Here is a 19697-nt window from a genome sequence, read left to right as displayed (position 1 = left end):
GAGGCTCCTCTTTCCAACTTAGATCCGCAAACCCCAAGAGGCCCTCGTGAAACGGGTGAGGACAACGGCCCGCGCAAATTGGATACCGGATTAAGGATCACACTCGCCTATATTCTGAAAAAAAAAAAAAAACTTCTGAAAGACGAAATAAATGTTTTATTATGGCGAAAGCCTTAGATGCCTCATCAAACGCAAAAATTGACCGGCGTCCCGCGTGGGCGGCGCCAACGCAAGTGATGCAAATTCATCCCTTGATGACGCCAGCACATGACGTCACGTATCCAGAACTTGTGACGTCACAGTGGAAGAGGGCTTTCGCCTTCTAGTCGTCTCAGGCGAGTGCATAGGGGCATAGAGTTTCATACAGATACACTAGAGGGAACTCTGGCGCTAGTGTCTATGGGAGCTGCAACGCATGGCGCTTCAGCCAGCATGGGAATGATGGGTGTGTACACGGATTTGTCTAAACTTCGTTCTTTCGGCTCCGTTTGGCTGCGCGTCGCCTGCATCCGCCTTGTCGCAAAACAAAGTTCAGCAAAGGTCAGCAGTTCCACTTCACCACTTCAACTTTTTCAGGCTCACCAATTCAAATCTGGTCACGAAGTTCACAACGATCCATTCTTTTATCCGAAAGAACACCAAAACCCAGCAATAAACAAAACCACAAGTGCGTTCGAAGCCCGCAAGCACGAAGACTAGGCAGATCCGTGTACTACCCTATCATTCTCATGGTGGCTGAACGATCGCAGCGCCAGAGTCCCCTCTAGTTAATTTTAGGAAACTCTATGCATAAGGGATCATGTCAATTTTTCTCTCTCTAGAAATTTCAGGCGTGCTGCCGCTTATGCTAGAGCGCGTATATACTAGAACCCCGTCCCTTTATTCCGTTAACGGTAATTTAATCCATAAGTATACAGCCGTAAAGGGGCACTAGGGAGAAAATAGATTTTCTTTTTCTGGTACTGGTAAATTACGCTTTCGCGATGCCAAAAACGCCACGCTTGATGCGACAAGACACTATTGGTAAGCGAGGAAACGCCCAATAAGAAAATGCGGGTGGCGACGTCATACGTTCCCTCACCAGTCGCCTTGACGTCATAGATTTTTGACTGCGTCTACTTAGGGAATACGTAGTTCCTAATCGGTAAAAATGAAGCACGTTGTCGTATGAGGGAGTCAGGGGCTTAAAGTACCAAGTTTCAAGAAATTTCGTTGAACCAATGCAGTCAAAATCCGAAAAAAAAAAAGACTAAATTGATATCCGAGACACCACCATCGAAGATTTCGGCGGCAAGCTTGAAAGTAATACTTTTGACTAATTTTATCATCTAGACTAGTAGCAATCCTATGGTAGTGAAATTAACGACAGTAGCGTTTTCAGTGTATAATTTACCAGTCTAAAGTGATCTACAAAATCACTTCAGTGTCCCTTTAAGTTCGAGTCGAAATAAGGGCACCCATATACTGCGTTAACAACGGGCCCGACATCGCGCTTCGCCAAACGCGGGAGCACGCTAATCCAAATACGCAAAGTTGCCGCACAAACGCGAGTCACACGGAAATAAAGCACGCACCTTGTCGCGGCGTCGGTTCGAGCGCGACTCCCGAACGCCTGAGAGACCTGGCGCGTGCGATGAGTGCCGCCGGCGCCGTCCGGGTTCTGCCTCTCGGACTGCGCGGGACGTCGTCTCCGACGCGGAATGTGCTTCGAGACGAACGCATCTCGCGTCGCACGTACAGCACATGCAAAGGTGTCTTGGTTCGGAACGCGTTACGAGCCTCGCCACCGGGCTGTAGGGCGGCAACACACCAACGTAGATCCTTCGAAATCACCCAGCCAGCCGGGAGCCAGTTGCTGCTACACCGCAGTCGGACGTTTCGACGAGCGAGACCGAGTGAAAATGGTGACGTCACCGGCACGCCGTGAGGTGAAACGGGAAGTAGCCCCGCGGGCCACGTGGCGTTTACGTTAGCACGAGGGCGCTACTATCGTTTTGAATAACTAACGTTGTTGATAACGACGTCGTTCTTGTCGGTACCTGGACATCTTTTGAACGCGCACTTTGTGCTTGGTTTTTTTCTCGTGCGCACAAGACTAATATTATGGGCCAGGGGCGAAACAAGCAACATTTTTTGGAGGGAGGCGCGAAGGTTTAATTTAATTTAAGGTTCGCGCATGCGCAGGTTCCGTCCGGTATCCGGTAACACGGTAACGTAAAGAGGTATACATACAAGCTAAAAGTCCCATTTGAAAAACTTAGGATGGGGCGATAGCCCCCTCCGCCCCCCGGCTTCTGCCAGTGTTACGGGGCAACAGCGCCTTTTTCGTAATGATAACGCTCGCTAGGTTTCTTGAAACAGCGCATACAAGCTCAGCTTGCTTGCACTATAACGTGGAAACTGCAGCACGCTTAAAAGTAAGCACAGTTAAAACGCATACCTCAGAATGAGTAGCTAGAACACTGTTGATTCGAACCACGAGATGTGCTCTCCATTAGCTGGCCGAATGTTCGGATTATATAAAAGAAAAAAGTTATATTATTGTTCTTTTAATTGTATAACCTTTCCGTTCGCTGTGTTCATTTTATGCCCCTACCGAAGGTCGCGGGATCGAATCCCTGTCGAGGCGGCCGCATTTCGATGGAGGCGAAAATGCTTGAGGCCCGTGCACTTAGATTTAGGTGCACGTTAAAGAACCCCAGGTGGTCGAAATTTCCGGAGCCGATTTCCACTACGGCGTCCCTCATTACCATATTGTGGTTTTGGGACGTTAAAACCCCAAATATCATTATTATTTTTTGCCCCTCCTGCTTTTTCTACTGACTACATTGTGTACTAAATAAGCTACTAAATAAATAGAACATCCTGACGGCCTCCGGTTTTAAGGAGCTCACGAGAAAGGAGCCATGTCTTCGGCGATAACAGAAGCAGTGCCTTTATCAAAACTTGTTTATAAACACCGACGCATCCTTTCAAGCTATCTGCACGCAGCGGCGCGCGTGGCTGGTAATGTATGCGCTCCCATACGTTCAAGCACGGGCCTCTATAGTCTGGACAGATTAGATGGCGGACACGTGTGCTCAATATTAGCGGTCAAACCTTAAAGAAACTCAATGTTTCTTTTTTTTTTATTTTGATGGATGCTATGAGCATCCCCTTTATAACGGGGCGGTGACCTGTGCGCCACCAAGCTCGAGAAAAAAAAAAACATTTTCTTTTAAGTCGGCATAACGTCTTGCCCACTTCAATTAATCCGCCACGGTGGATCAGTGGTTACGGTGCTCGGCTGCAGACCCGAAGGTCGCGGGTTCGATCCCGGCCGCGGCGGTAGCACTTCAGTGGAGGTGAAACGCTGAAGACCCGTGTACTGTGCGATGTCAGCGCGCGTTAAAGAACACCAGGTAATCAAAATTTCCGGAACCCTCCACTACAGCGTCCCACATTGTCATATCGTGGTTTTGGGAAGCTAAAACCTCAAATAGTATAATTATCTACTTGAATTAAATCATTCTTCCTATAGAAAACACAAGTTCACAGCCCAACCTTCCGCCCCCCTTTGGCAGAATGACCTCATTTTTCTAACGAATGAATGATGCATACTAGCGCCATCTGCCGCCGCAGATTGAAAATGAAGTGTAACTTTCGATCATGTGACTGGGTCATTTGCCGGCTTCTGTGAGGCCGCTCGTTTCTCCGCTTTTGGTCGCACGCGGTCGTACAGATTTTACGCAAAAACACATTTTATTTTTATTCGTTGCGTTTTATGCGCCATATAACAATATCTGTTGCATTAATTCTACTGTGCTCCTCGTGTCTATTTAGACGAAATCTTGCCTATCGGCTCGTTTCATCTCTGGTTCAGCCGCGTTCGTCCCCAGCGCTCGTACGTGTACTTGCTCGTAGAACATACGACGCTCGCGGCTATGTTATCGATTTGGACTTTATACGGAACATGACGGCGACGGCAAAAACCGCCGGAAGTGTCCCTATACTTACTATAAGAAAAAAAAAACTCACAGGGTCCCTTATGCACCCGCCGTAGTCGACTCGAAGGCGAAAGCCTTCTTCTTCTTCTTCTCTTTCTTCTAAGTCGATACATCGAACCTCCCGCGCCCCGTACGAAAGCTTTCTGCAACTAACATGGTTTTTTCACTGCTTCCAGGATCGCAGGCATTGCAAGCTTTCCGCACTTCGCCTTGTTTCGCACTGCCTCCGGGATCGGCCCACCTTTGACTAATCTATGATGTCATGTGATTACGATATGTGACGTCATGATGACGTCATCACGCCGATGACGATTTTTTTGTATCGCTCGTGCTGATACCGCCGACGGGGAACGGCCGGTCAATTTTCGCGTTTGATGAGGCATCTGAGGCTTTCGCCTTAAAATGCGCTCTGCGAAATACGGGGACTCGCCTGTAGCCAGCGCTCCCGCGCAGAAGGATGCCGTGCACGACGAGCTGAGCAGCTGCCCGAGCTGCCCGCCTCCGGCGATGCCCACACCGTGCAGCAGCAGCGAAGTGGCGTGGTGGTAGTGGTGGTGGGCAGACAGCGCCGCCGACGGAGGCATGCACGCCAGGGACTCCCGCCGCCGGCGCTCGGTGGTGCAGCGGCTGCGGTGAGCCGCGTGCTGCTGACGGGGACCCAGAGGGCTCCAACCGGGACTCAGGTCGCAGCCGCCCGAAGAGGTTTCGTCGGCGGCCGCCAGGCGCCGCGGCGAGCAGTTGGGGGGAGTCCGCGAGAGGAAAGCGCCCGGTCCCGTGTTTCCCACCAACCCGCCGCCCGGTGATGTGGATGACGAGTCCAACTGCACGAAGAAGGGAAGCACAAATGACGTGAGATAAGGCTTAGGTAAAGGCAACTGGTCAAAAAAAAAAAGTCACAGCTTCGCCGCAGGGGCGAAGCAATAAATGCGGTGACAACTAATTGGAATGTCATCCGAAAAAAAGGATATCAGCTCACTCATTTCGCAAACACGGCCGCGGCAGGGAGCGAAGTGACCTTCGTGCGGTCTGTGGTTTCAACGCAAACTTTGCGGTGAAAGCACAGCACGTACAAACCTCTCCCCTCAAGAAATAAGCGCGCAAGCACGAGCGACCACGCCCTGTAGGTACAGGGCGGATGCGCGCATCCCAACTCCGGCGATAGACGAGTGGGGCAACGACCTCTAAAGCGCGCCCTTTGCGCCATCTCGCAGGTGACAGCTAACAAGCCTCTGTCACGCCGTAGTACTTCAGAGCTCTGAAGTGCCACAGCGTGGCACTTTTACAGCGTGCTAAACTTAGCGTTCGAAGCTCAGAGCGGTAAATGGTGTGTATAAGTAGCTCACCGTTAGTATGCTGGAGAACATGCGCTCTGTGGCGGAGTGGTTTAACGCGTCATGCTGCGGAGTGAGGGATCGCGGGTTTCGACCTCCGGTTGCGTGCTACGGAAAAAAAATTTTGCTCTGAACTACTTTCCTTTGAGGGTTTGATATTTATACACATATATACAGAACGGCACGGCGACGCCGACGGCAAAAACCCACCGAGAGTGTCCGTACAATTGATCCCCCCCAAAAAAGTGATCACAAACAAGTATAGAAATGAATGTTATACCAAACAGCTTGGAAATGGCTTTCAATCTGGCTAATTTTGCGAGTTATCAATATCTCACCAGGGTGCGTAGCCAGGAATTTTTTTTTTTTTCATAATGAGGACGACGTGAAGGACGGTGTTTTAGGATGTTGAAAAACCCGTCATTCACCCGAGAGTTTAACACGAAGCTGCAACGAAAACAGATACGGACTAGCCTGCTAGTTAGCTCGGATGATACAGCAAACACCCTGCGATAGGCTATGATCCCAGGCTCGACTCCAGCATCGGGACGAGAATCTGTTTAACGACGAAACTTTCTAAGCAACCATGCGGGCTTCCTCGGTCGACTTGTGTTACTCTAGGTTGAATGATAATTTTATCTATTCATTTTGATTTATTGTTATTTACCATTTAGTCATACACGAATGACATGTTTAACATTGTTTCACGGCGCTCTTTACATATCACTTCATTTGTTCTTATTTTCAGGCGCGTACGTTGTTTTTTACACTTAGAAAGGCATTCTGTAAGAGGGGACGCACAGAAATTCGTAGTGACAATGCGAACGCAAGCATATCGCCAGTAATAGGATCAGAATTAAAAATGAAAAGCTACGCACACTGCGAACTCCACCGGGCGCATTTCCACGGAACTAACTTTACGTAAACACGCGTCAGTCCTTTGTCGAAGCAAAAGCAACAAAGCTTATGCAATATGCATCGAAAGAGAGATCGCATTCTGTCCTCAAAAACCCTGCGCTTCGAGAAAAGTTAAGACGGAACTTTCACAGCACGTAGTATATAGTTTAATCAAGGCGCAGTGTGTAGTCCGACTTTAATAAGCGACTCCACTCGAATGCGATCTTAAGTGCGCGCGAAAGAGAAAAAGAATAGGTCGAGTCATACATAGCACGCCCTCGAGGCATTGTTCGAGCCGTGCTCGAATGCACACGGAGCCTTGGGATCGCGCGAACTCGAATTGATGAAGGGATTACGACAACGCCCTTGGTGATTGCAGGCCGCGCGGTATCGGGCGGGCGCCCGCTCAAAGGTGGCTTATAATATGTAACGCGTCAAGGAGAAGAGGAGGGGGGGGGCTTATTATGCATACTTGAAGCTGCAGAACTTTCGAAGCGTCAAGCACCGTGATGATAGGGAAGCACTAGGTCTGCTACGTATATTTGGTGTGGCGAGGCAAGTTTAATGGCTTCTGCAGCTGCAGCACCGCCGCTGCCAGGGTTTTAACGCGATGGCTCAGCGTTGCAGACCCGTCCAAACAGGTCCTGCAGACTGCCGTGTACACAGCGCCGCTAAGCTTGAGGTGGCCGCTTCGATTCCCACACGCGGCGGCTGCATCCGTAGTTAATCAGCGGCACCCCACTATTCGCAGCGCCTCGTCATTGTATCGTGTTGTATAGACGTCGTACGAACAAGGGATCGTGACATCAGACAGGCTGGCCGACATTTCAAAAGGTGGGCGTATCTTTGTCAAATGTCCCTTGTAATCCTTCGCGTGTTATTTGCGAAAGCCTTATAGATGCCTCATCAAACGGGAAAAGTGACCTGTAAATGTCTTCTAAAAGGGAATTCTTTTAGAAGACATCATTAGTTATCATTTAGTCAAAAGTTAGCCATCATTATCCAGTTTGTAGTGTGCGGGTGAATAGTGCAGTTGGCTAAGGAGGGACTAGAGCACGGATCTGCAACGCAGCGAGCGCCTCCGCGCCATCTAGGGATCTTTCTGAGAACTAGCGGTGGCTATGACAGCGCCGTCTAGTGAACACTCCAAGAACTAGAGGTGGCTACATACTACTACATACTACAAAGGAGGGACAGACCCACACACTAAAAAGCTTCGCCCCTAAAAGTGGGTGGAAGGGGCCCAACAAGACGTTCTTTAGGGAAAGATAGACCGCAACAGTTAACACGTGGAACACGCACCCCGCATAACTTGAGTGTAACTACCTGCGACATCGCAGGGCTCGTGTTTCGAGATGCGCCGGTGAGGTTTTACAGCGGCATGCTGCTGTAAAAATAGCATCGGGGTGTACTTCGGCGGATTCCCTTTGTACGGCATGCCCAGGGGCGTAGCCAGAAATTTTTTTCGGGGGGAGGGGGGGGGGGACACCTCCTTGATCTGAAGTGGGGGTCGGGCAGGCAGATGTGATCGAGTGTCATTTTGAGCTCTGTATGCCATGGCAGAAAAAAAAAAATCGGAGGGTGGGGGCGGCACGGGCCCGTTGTGCCACCTCCCGCCCCTTGCTACGCCACTGGGCATGCCTTAACCGGTAAAGAATCTTTCGAAACATGCCTGAGAGATCCGAAAAGTGGACGTGGTCGCCAAGCGCGGCAACACGCTGTCGTAAAACCGAAACGACTAATGCATCTTTCCTGGAAAACTGATAATGTTGCCGAATGACTTAACTTTCTTGTGCCTTATAAAGAACACACTTATAACCCACATCCCCAAAGAAACTAGTCCATCGCTATTTTTCGGGGTGTGTAACGCAGAATATGTAGACGCGAACGTGAAGAAGACGCAAACAAGCGCTGGCGTTTTTCGCGATTGCCCTCTGCCTTTCTCATATTTATGCGCTAAACACCGCAAGAAGAGTGTCGTACAAAAAGAAAAGGAAGAAGCCAAAAACGGGAAATTCGACGCTTCCTAATCAACACACATGGCAGTTTGGAGGGTACATATGCGATTACGATTTGCTGCGCTATATCAGCGTCGTGCGCAGTCGACGCGTGCGCAGAGTATATTATCAGGAGGTATGCGTGTCAATATGCTTCTGTAGAAGCATGAATGGCGTGGTAACGCGCGCACGCACGCACGCACGCACGCACGCACGCACGCACGCGCACACACAACACACACACACACACACACACACACACACACACACACACACACACACACACACACACACACACACACACAACGCCAAGTACACGCGTGCGCATTGTTCGCTAACAATTGCTCTGGCGCACGACAGATGTGCCTTACTGCAATGCACGCTTTACAGAAGAAGATCGAGAAGAGATTCGGTAATCCACGCTGGCGTGCCTATACCTACAAACGTGCGCGCACTGACTGACACCAGTAAGAACAGACTAAGCGGATACGCAAAGGCAAGAAGTTGACCGGCCAATGTTCAATCCACGCACGAGTGACGAACAACCGCGCAAATCAATAGCAAAACGCTCTTCGCGTCAAGTTACCAAGAGCGAAAGGTCGCGCGAGCGAGCAGGGCGCCGCCATCTTCAGACGCGACTTCGACCACAGAGGCGCGAACGCACAATCACACAACAGCATAGCCGCTAAGCGCCTGCGTATTCCCTTATTTGGCTACTAATTAAGATTGATTGATTGATTGATTGATTGATTGATTGATTGATTGATTGATTGATTGATTGATTGATTGATTGATTGATTGATTGATTGAAAGGGAGGAGGTCAATCCCCGTATAACTATCGCTCCGCGACTCACAACGACTGGAACGCGTGAGTGCGCCCAGATTCATGAGGCCTTACAAGCCGCGCGCAATGGAGTTAAAAGAGCCCTCATTTATGAGCGTGAAATGAAACTGAAGAATGAGTAGAGATGAAGGTGAACGCCGTTGAACTTGCAGAAGACGCCAGTTCTTTTAAAAGAATCACAGCATATCCACGGAGTGAATGATGATGAGTGGGCGAAGCTGCGGAGGTTCAAGGGTAAACCGTGAATCTTCCGTGAATTCTGCCCAGTACATCATCACCGACGTGAGATCGGGCGCGTTTATACTAAAGGTTCGATGAGTTATGACGACTTGCAGCTCACTTTAATTTTACATGTACGCTGTGAATTTTCATTGTTTAGAAAACCATTGCTTTAGAAAACTTCTGGCGTCTTTCGTTAAGCAGCTGGCGTCTTTTCGTTTTGCTTTAGAAACATCTGGCGTTCTTTCGTTTTGCTTTTACAAAACATCTGGCGTCTTTCGTTGGTTTATTTCATCAATCAACGGCGTTTTGGACAAAAATTTTATTGTTTAATCACGCACAGGAGAAATCTCACCAGGCACTACCTTGGAGGTAAACAATGGCTGCTAATGGGAATGAGAGACAGAAGAAGTCGGCTTTTAGCTAACGCGCACGCTGCGAATTTTTTATTGTTCAACAACGCACAGGTAAAATCTCCCACCGGCACCACCTTGGAGGTCAAGATCTGGTACTAGCGTTACGACTGGTTACGCACTACTACGGGTGCCGCCTTAAGGAGCTTCGCCCCTAAAAAAAAAGAAACACCGCCCAAGCACTGCGTGAAGCTGGTTAACCAGCGGAGCTGAAACGTGCGGCCCCGGTGCTTGCCACGAGCTGGAATCTATCGAAGTGACTTCTGTTAAAGCTTCTGATTACTCTATCACCACATTTAAGAGATGCGCGCTTCAAACTCTACGTTTGGTGACGTTAGCTTAAAGGATATAAAGAACGCCTAGAGGACTTTGTCGGTAGCGATTCATGCTGCGGCGGGTATCACCCCTAGGTATATATGCTGACAGAACCTGAACAGGAAACACGTGCAAGCGCGGAGACCCTTCGATGTAGCGCATGCCAGCATTGCTTCGTCACTGTAGTTTCTGCGCCCTCGCAGACTCACGGACCGCCACATTTTCCCATCCCTTAACCAAACACAGCTTCGCTGCAACAAGACGACTCGAGCGAACTCACATTACTCGGACATACCGTCTGCAGGACTTCGTCTATGCAATTCGCGAGATGCGAAATTCCGGAGAGAACTGCAGGGGGTTCCGCGAAGGGAGAAAGAAAATGAAAAAAGCTTATATGTACAGGCGGCTTCGGCAAGGTGCCTTAAAACCTCGTTTTGCAAGCTGGCATGTGCCGTATTTCGCGCGTCTCTATTCGCAGAGCGGCGTGCACGACAGAGTGGTAAATTGAGCCTGCGTAGAATACACGCAGTCGAAAGGACAAAAAGAAAGACGTTGTAATGTACACAAAATCCGCAAACCGTCAGTGACAGTGGCGTGACTGACTTCATTACGCGTCTATCTCTTGGGAGGCGCGACATAAACGAGTTTGCCTATGAGCAGAAAACGCATAAAGCACGAAAAAAAAAAATAAGACGAAGAAGCACAGAGCGTGCCAGGAGACGCTGCTGCAGTCGGCCAGCGTTCCCGTGGCAACAGCCGACCGCTCGTAAAACGGACGGCAAAATAAGAGCGGGAGCACGTGAAAATAAGCAAGCGCAGAGTTGACAGAGTAAATGGGGATGACCAAACGAACGAAATTGCTCGTGAAGGCAAAACTGGGGGCACGGCACAAACAAAAAGTAGAATACAAAGAAAACCAACGGACTCATGCTTAGCAGACAAAAAAAAAACGCAGTTTTATATGTCGCTTTTTGTACAGCTGTGTCTGTTACTCGCACCAATCTCAAACAGTTTTTATGTCACCTTTCGCATTAACCGTGTGGTATTGAAAGTGGCCACCTGCTTGGACCTAAAAGTCTGCAGTATGCAATAAAAATAATTAATAAGGCGGCAGACAAAAATACAGGGCTCGAAAAAGCAGACGACAACATCCTTAAAGCAGACGGGCGAACAAAAAGGTAAGTTAACTTGATATCGCATTAACAGAGTGCACTAACGCACGGTATCGCCCTAAACAGAGCACATTCTTGTGTATTAATACCCTAGAATAAGAACCTCTATAGATAATGAATCGCAATAGCGTGGTTCATTGGGATAGCCAGTCGCACATATGCAAATGGAAAAACAGCCCAAAAGGAGATGAAGCAACAACTCACAAGCGAAGGAACACACAGGACGAGCGCTGATATTGAGTTGAAGCAATAAAATCTTCAGTTGTTAGTCAGCGCTCGTCCTGTGTGTTCAATCGCTTGTGTTTCGTCTTCTTTCGCTCTGTTTTTCCCATTTCCATAGATAAATTAACAATAAAGAAAAGCTGCGAGCGAGAAACTAAACTTGGTTCTCAGATCCCTTGGTACCATGTTTGAGGGCCGGCACAACTTCGTCTACGTCGACTGCCCCCGCGTGAGAAAACGACCCACGGCAATCGTATAATAAGAAGCGCGATTATACACGCTTCGTTTCTGTCGTCTGCTTCCCAGAGGGCCTTCTGCAAACGTTTGCCTTAGCAGACGATAAAAGACCGCCTAGCAGACGATGAAAGGCTCAGGGTTACTAGACTGGTAACTTTGGTCTGCCCACGGATGGGAAGGAAGCGAATGAAACAACAACAATGGCGTGCGTGGGAACGAGCAGTCTTTCTTCCGGGATCAAAAGAAGTGCAATATGCAATAACCCCCGATTAGGTATAGGCGGCACGTGCGCTAAAACGAAGAGGAAACAAAAAAGCGCGCCGTCTGCTGTGCGAAAGTACTCTGCGCGTGCGCAGACGGCGTGCAGAGGAAAAGGAATCACTTTCCAAAATGAGCGTGGGTAGGTGAGTGAGTGAGCGAGTGAGTGAACGAGTGAGTGACTGATGGTGAGTGAACGAGTGAGTGACTGATGGTGAGTGAGTGAGTGAGTGAGTGAGTGAGTGAGTGAGTGAGTGAGTGAGTGAGTGAGTGAGTGAGTGAGTGGTGTGAGTGAGTGAACGAGTGAGTGAATGATGGTGAGAAAGTGAGTGAGTGAGTGAGTGAGTGAGTGAGTGAGTGAGTGAGTGAGTGAGTGAGTGAGTGAGTGAGTGAGTGAGTGAGTGAGTGAGTGAGTGAGTGAGTGAGTGAGTGAGTGAGTGAGTGAGTGAGTGGTGGTGTGAGTGAGTGAGTGAACGAGTGAGTGAGTGATGTTGTGAGTGTGGTGGTATTAGTGAGTGAACGAGGAAGTGACTGATGGTGAGTGAATGAGTGAGTGGTGGACTGAGTGAGTGATGGTGTGAGTGAGTGAATATTACATCAAATGCAATGATAAATCAGACGAATAAGCTTAGTACAAGAGAGCAAAGTGTAAACCTGCGAGCAGTTAGCAAAGAAGCGCTTGTTATTTCTCTCACCGTTTGTTTTCTCACGGCAAGAGCGAAGGAAACAAGCGCACACTGTCGCAGTGAAATAAATAAATAAATAAATAAATAAATAAATAAATAATAAATAAATAAATAAATAAATAAATAAATAAATAAATGAGCGAGGAGTGGGAAACGCGCCGCTTTCATTATACTATATGCACAGAAGATAAAGTAACCATCACATAAAAGAAGTCATACTGCGGACTTAAGACATATACAACAAACAAACAAACAAATAAACAAACAAACAAACAAACAAACGCCAAGTGCGACCTCTAACCCACAAAATGTACGCTGCGCTATGAAAAGTGACAGCAGTAAAAAAACCAGAAGTCTCGTTTACTTGCCCGACAAGCCCCGCCACGGTGGTCTAGTGGTTATGGCGCTCGACTGCTGACCCGAAGGTCGCGGGATCGAATCCCGGCCGCGGCGGCTGCATTTTCGATGGAGGCGAAAATGTTTGAGGCCCGTGTACTTAGATTTAGGTGCACGTTAAAGAACCCCAGGTGCTCGAAATTTCCGGAGCCCTCCACTACGGCGTCTCTCATAATCATATCGTGGTTTTGGGACGTTAAACCCCAGATATTATTATTATTACTTGCCCGACAAAAACCCGACCAAAAAAAAAAAAAAACTGTGCGCAAGGTTGTCGCGTCGAGCTTATTTTTCGCAGAAGGAAAAAGAAAAAAAAAGAAAGAGAAGTTCAAACAGAATCCACGAACTTTAGAAATAAATTCCCGGCATCGTCTGAGAGTGTAACGGAGTGACTGAAAGCACAAAACACACACCGCTGTCTGTTACACACCTATTTCATAAATATACATTTCCGTGCACAGAAACAAGTAACATATTCAAGACTTCTTTTTAAAAACGTACAGAGCAACTGTTTCTCGCAGCAATAATGTAATTAATCATAATAATTTTTGAGGTTTAACGTCCCAAAACCTCGATTTGATCATGAGAGACGCCGTAGTGGAGGGCTCCGTAAATTTTGACCGTCTGGTGTTCTTTAACGTGCAACTAAATCTAAATACACGGGCCTGAAGCATTTTCGCCTCCATGGAAAATGCGGCCACCGCGGCCGGGATTCGATCTTGCTACCTGCGGGTCAGCAGTCGAGCACCATAACCACTAGACCACCGTGGCGGGTAATGTAATTAATCGTCAATATCGTTAGGCTTAACGATATCGCAATCAAAGAAGACCTGTGCCGAGAACTGTCTACAGCAATGTCCTCTTAAACGTTGTTAAGAATATACGTTAACAAGGAATAAACATCGGATTATAATCTCTTCGGCTTAATTATTTATAAGCATAATCACGGTTAATTCATTATGCAGCATTCTTTTTATACGTGACAACGTGAAGAGGGGTTATAATGCGAAGAATTATATGCCAAGCATCCTGGGAATCCAGACGTAATTTCTAGGACACAGTAAAAAAAAGTCAAAGTTTCGCCGCAGGGGCGAAGCAATGAATGCAATAGCAACGTATTGGAATGTTCAACGAAGTAAGCCCAGCAGCTCACTCCTTTAGCGTCTGACCTGCGTTACTCAACAAAACGCTGGCGCAAGGAAACTTTGACAGCTGTAGCGAGCGAAACCGCCTTCGTGTTGCCCATCGCTTCAACGCGAACTGAGCGCCGAGAACACAGCCCGTGCCAAGGCATGAGCTGTCTCTCGATCCCTTTCAAGATATGACGCGCGCGACCGCGCCCGGCCGTTCAAAATACGCAGTTCGTGTCGGAGCCACGCAGCCCCCCCCCCCCCTCATACCCCTCTCCATGAACCTTTCGCGCGACGTAACACGGCCGACGCGTTTCCTCTTGGCTCGAGTCGCGATCGTCGGCTGCCATCGCACGCGTTCACTCGCATACAGAACGTACGACGCGCGGGTCGATGTTAGCTCCCTTGGACTTTATATGGAACGTCACGGCGACGGCAGAAACGCGCATGGAGTGTCCATGCAATTACTATCGCAATCAAAGGCAAACATTTTCCAAGCTGAAATGCCGGAAAAAAAACTTCTAGTGATGCAAAGCCCCTGGGTCATATTGTCACGTGGTCGTGACGTCGACGAAGGCAGCAGTCAGCACGTCCGAGATGAAACTCTTTATTAGGCCGAACTTGTGGCCGGGAAAATGAAACTCCAGCTACAGCAATAAACCGATAGCGGCGAACAGAGCGTCGACCGTCGATCAACTGACAAGTGGTCAAGCGCGTCGGCTTTTATACAGGCGCTATTGAACTTTCCAGCGATATCGCTGGTGGCGGCGTTATCTCTAGACAACGCTGGAACATTCGCGTGCGGCGCGCAATCTTAACAAAACGATCTACTGCAATCGGGAAGCTTCTCGAACACTGCTTCGCGGACAGCGTCGAGCGTTGATAACCGTCCTAGCTGGTATAACCCGAATACCTCAAAATAAAACAAGAAGTGCGCGTGGCAATATAAACTATTACGTAAAACTATAATCACGACAAAACGTTTATTACGACACAAATTATTCTGACAAGTAAAGCATAGGTCGCGTGTACGCTTTTCAGCGATGCAGAGAGAGCCATCGATCTTGCCGTAATGAGCTCGCCCCACGTGTGGTAATAATGACTAGAGAATGCGAGGCGACCAGAGCTCTTTGCAAAGCCATCCTTTCGAAGCCATATACGCATAATCCAACCGTAGCCAGCTTATTTTATGGGACTAACACATGTAGAACCTATTTATGCGTCGCAGAAAGACATCAGCGGACACGTAGGGCATGTTAAGAAAGAAAGAAAGAAAGAAAGAAAGAAAGAAAGAAAGAAAGAAAGAAAGAAAGAAAGAAAGAAAGAAAGAAAGAAAGAAAGAAAGAAAGAAAGAAAGAAAGAAAGAAAGAAAGAAAGAAAGAAAGAAAGAAAGAAAGAAAGAAAGAAAGAAAGAAAGAAAACTCCTGTCGTCTGCTTGCGCAACGCCGAACCAGACGGCACAAGACCGATACGCAATCACGTCTTGGAAGGCAGTCGCCAGAAAAGCATCAATCGTTAGATGCAAAAAAAAACAAAACAAAGAAAGCTTACAAGCCTGTTCGTAGAGACGGGTCAAATGACAAGAAACACGTGTAACGCGAAACGCATGATGCATGACGACGCGGCCATATCTCCGGAGTACACGGAGCAATATGCGCGCTCGACACACGTTCTTTCTGTTCGCTTTGCAGCAGACGCGGTAAATCATCGCGGTAAAGAACTAACACACGACTATCGCTTTCAGCAGAGCGGGCGAATGCGTAAACATAAAGAAGAGCGGGGTCGTTCAAAAACCGTCGACTATTCATCACCGACGATTTATTCGATATACACACACGTGAGCGTGTAACCGGACGCTGAAACTGGCGATAAGAATTCAGACATATAAGCAGACTTGGGTTATATTACCGGCAATGTAATAAAGAATACGATGCTGAATTACCCCGAATATCTAGACGTCCGCTGTATCAGAACACACTGGCGACCACAATGCGTTTTTCCGTGCATAGTCAAATATGCAACACCTCTGAACCAGCAATGCATAAGCACATGTATGTATGTATGTATGTATGTATGTATGTATGTATGTATGTATGTATGTATGTATGTATGTATGTATGTATGTATGTATGTATGTATGTATGTATGTATGTATGTATGTATGTATGTATGTATGTATGTATGTATGTATGTATGTATGTATGTATGTACGTACGTAAGTACGTTGATGCGCGTTGCTGCAGCACCGGAATCGAAGACGCCAACTATAGACCTGCAAGTGTAAATCGCTACGGAACTTTCTTCCATTCGTGGACAAATATCCGAGTAAGCAAGGAAACAAACAACAAACAAAAGAGTACAAACGATACGAGACTGAAACGGGGGGATTCGCTCCCGCGTCACGGGCACTCTATGCGAGCTGATAGCCAACAAAAGCCGGCTTAATGACCAGATCAAAGAGAAGCCGAAGACTCGCGAGGATTCGGGCCGGAGCCGAACAAACTTGGACAAAGCAGACGACAGAAAAAGACCTATAAAACCAGAAGTGCAGATGCCGTTTCCGGTGAGAACGACAAGTCTTGCAAGAAATGGCACGTGAAGGAGCGTTCAGAGAAGAAATTAAACAAGAAATAAATAGAGAAGAGAGAACAGAGCCTTGTAGAGCGCAATCCGCGAAGTAGAGCGATCGTACTTCAGAGCGTGAATGCGGATTACCTTAACGGACAGAAGGAAGATATGACAGAAGTACGTAGCAGACGACAAGCGTTCGCAGGAAGCTAAGCCTTGTGCAATCAGAAAAAGCTGCTTCTTCAGCTTTATTTCTCCACCGAAAAGAAAGAAACAATACAAAAAACGGCAAAAGTCGCCAATACCGAAAGCCACGATGGAAACGCACAAATTTCGGGTAAATATACCGTTATATCACCGAACGTTTTCTTGCTCGTTTATTACATTTTTATGTCAGGAGGAAAGTTGCAAGAACAGCCGAAGAAGCAGATGTTTCCAGCGACAGCCTTCAAAGCATTCCATCTTAAAAGATTGTAGGCGTGCAAACACAAGAGAAGAGGTCAAGAAGACACAAACGCCGGAAAAAGAATGCTTCTCTTCAGCTCGCCTTGCGATGTTCAATCGAAAGTTTGAAGTTTCCCGCAAGTTGTAGAGAGAATGATAACGGTAAAATCTAAAATTCTTAAAAAAACACACACACGGATAACGTAGACGTCTCTTCGCATTGGGCACGCCATATTACCGCCTGACTCCGCAGCAGACGACAGCTGACACACCGATGCCAGCGCTCCCTGGTGCTCCCAACGCAAACACAGAACGGCAAAAACAAAGTGAAAATGAACTAAGACTTTGAACAGAATTTTTTAGAGCACTTGGCGCGTTGAAGAAATGTGCGGAAGCAGCGAGAATCTGGATAAACTGACGTGACTGAGAATATGGGTGGGCAGTCGGGAATGGAATTCAACGTCACGTCCTTTCTCGCAAATAACAGCGTTCCATTCTAGGATAAAAACAGCCTGAAGAACTTTCCGAGGGTGTAACTAAAGGAGGAAATAGAGGACAGCGCAAAAAAGAAAAACGGCTGCAAGAAATCGGTTTGTTTTTGTGTGTTTTTAGTCCCCGACTGGTGAATGGCAACTTCTGCAGAAACGGTCAACAAAGCGCTAACTCTGCGTTGTTAAGTGTTTGATGTATGTGAGCGCCTGGTGTATTTGACCCTTGCAGACAAAAAGCGGAGATTTTGACGATACATTCTCTTCTGTCAACAATTTCTTGTTTTTTTTTCTTCGCAAACAAAGTAACACATGCGTTCCGTCATCCAACGTTACCAATGTAAAATGATTTCGTGTGTTACTACGTGACGTACCAATTAAAAGAAAAAAATAAACACATCGCGGTGAAACGCTGTAATGACTTCTGCTACTGGAGAACGACAAGACAAAGGGAGGCCTCACGGGCCCGCAATTAGCAGACGACAGCAAAGAAAAGGCTGCGGGGAAATGCAGAAGTAACAACTTTGACAACGGCGCGTGTGCGCTAGGACAATGGCAACTTACACGACGCACACCAAAAATAGGCTCGCGTACAATGCGCGCACACTAACCGCACGTTAAGGGAGCGAGCGCTGTTAGCAGCGAGAAAAAAAAATTATCTGCGACAATGTTCAAAAGCCGGCAGCGAGCCGTCATTTACTCTCACGGGAGACCACGGGCCATTCGACACAGACGACACAGCTTGCAGACGACGCCGCGTTGCCAGCGTTGCTTCACGAGCGTCGTCTGCGAAGTGCATTTCGGGTAGCGAGTAGCGTGAGTGGACGAGGCTTAGACGAGGACATTTAGGAAGGCGCGTTGCGAAAGTGCACTAACAACATTAAGGAAGGTCGCGCCTACCAAGGACTCAAAGCATATGACTTGGCTCGCCACAGAACGACTCCTAAAACGAACTACCACCGCAGGGTCCCGCAGTGATAGATGTGTTTCAATATTCACCGTAGACGGCTCAATGAACAAAGCGGACAGCGGTCATCTTAATTACCATTCCAGTAATCACAAGGCAATAGCCAGCTTCTCGAAGACAGCATCGGAGACAAATATGATGCAGGCTGCTTTGATGTGCAAACAAGATGGCGGCTCAGCTGAATGTTCTCATAGCTCGGCTCTCACCGTTTTCTCTTTTTTTTTTTTTTTGAGCTTGTGAAAGCCTCATTCAGTGTTTCATAGATACCCACACGATTTAAATTAAATAAATGACAATTCTGTTTGTTTTTATTAGCTTTCTCTCGTCGACACGAGGTGGCGTCAAGTCACACAGACGTCATCAAGGCGGGTTCCATTACTCGGACGACTTGGGCCCGATGTTGTCTTCTAAAGTATCAGCATAGACGCTCTACGATGCTGTCCAGATTTCCGACGCAGCTGATGTATACCGTGGCTGAGTTAAAGCCGCAGCCAGAGCCGGAATCCGTTGCCCGGACGCCGCACGTGACCCCAACAGAGTGCGCATAATAAACACGCGAACGGTAAACTCGGCTTCAAAATAAAGGGACCCGTTATCAAGCTGAGAGATATCGCAAACCAAGCCACACCACCAGCCTTGAAAGTATAGAGACCCGGAGGTCGCGGGATGGAATCCCTACCATGGCGGACGCATTTCGATGGAGGCAACATGCTAGAGGCTCGTGAACTTAGATTTAAGGGCACGCGTTAAAGAACCGCAGGTAGTCGAAATTTCTGGAGCCCTCCTCTATGGCGTTTCTCATAATAATATCGCGGTTTTGGGACGCGAAACCCCAACAATTATTAGTTATTAGCCGTGAAAGGATGATAACTTCAACCAAAACTTATGATTTACAACAACTATGAGTTGTAAACGAACCGGGTTAAATGAATACGTAAACAAAGAATAAATCGAGGAAGGAAAAGCATAATTTCGAGAAAAATATCTACATTGATTTCAATTTACTATTCGAAAGAATTTCCAGAAATTGTAAGCGAGAATTTGTAAAGACGAAAATCATCAGGAAATCTCGTCAGTCGGGACGTCCTTCGCGCAGTCTCTCCTGCCACTATGGCTCTGTCGCACA

At 47.6% G+C, this 19697-nt stretch overlaps 1 protein-coding gene across 4 annotated transcripts in view; it reads right to left on the bottom strand.

The window, feature by feature from the left end:
• LOC119404699 (microtubule-associated serine/threonine-protein kinase 3) overlaps positions 1 to 19697 on the bottom strand; it is a 307846-nt gene that overhangs the window by 119377 nt on the left and 168772 nt on the right. For all 4 annotated transcript variants that reach the window (XM_037671339.2, XM_037671340.2, XM_037671342.2 and 1 more), the window contains one exon: positions 4417 to 4807. In XM_037671339.2, coding sequence (XP_037527267.1) covers positions 4417 to 4807 — 391 coding nt within the window. The remainder of the gene's footprint in view (positions 1 to 4416; positions 4808 to 19697) is intronic.

The sequence above is a fragment of the Rhipicephalus sanguineus genome, chromosome 9 (genome assembly GCF_013339695.2).
Source record: "Rhipicephalus sanguineus isolate Rsan-2018 chromosome 9, BIME_Rsan_1.4, whole genome shotgun sequence".
Classification (NCBI taxonomy): Eukaryota; Metazoa; Arthropoda; class Arachnida; order Ixodida; family Ixodidae; genus Rhipicephalus; species Rhipicephalus sanguineus.
Note: the sequence above shows the minus strand (reverse complement) of the source record. Positions and strands in the feature narration are given on the sequence as shown.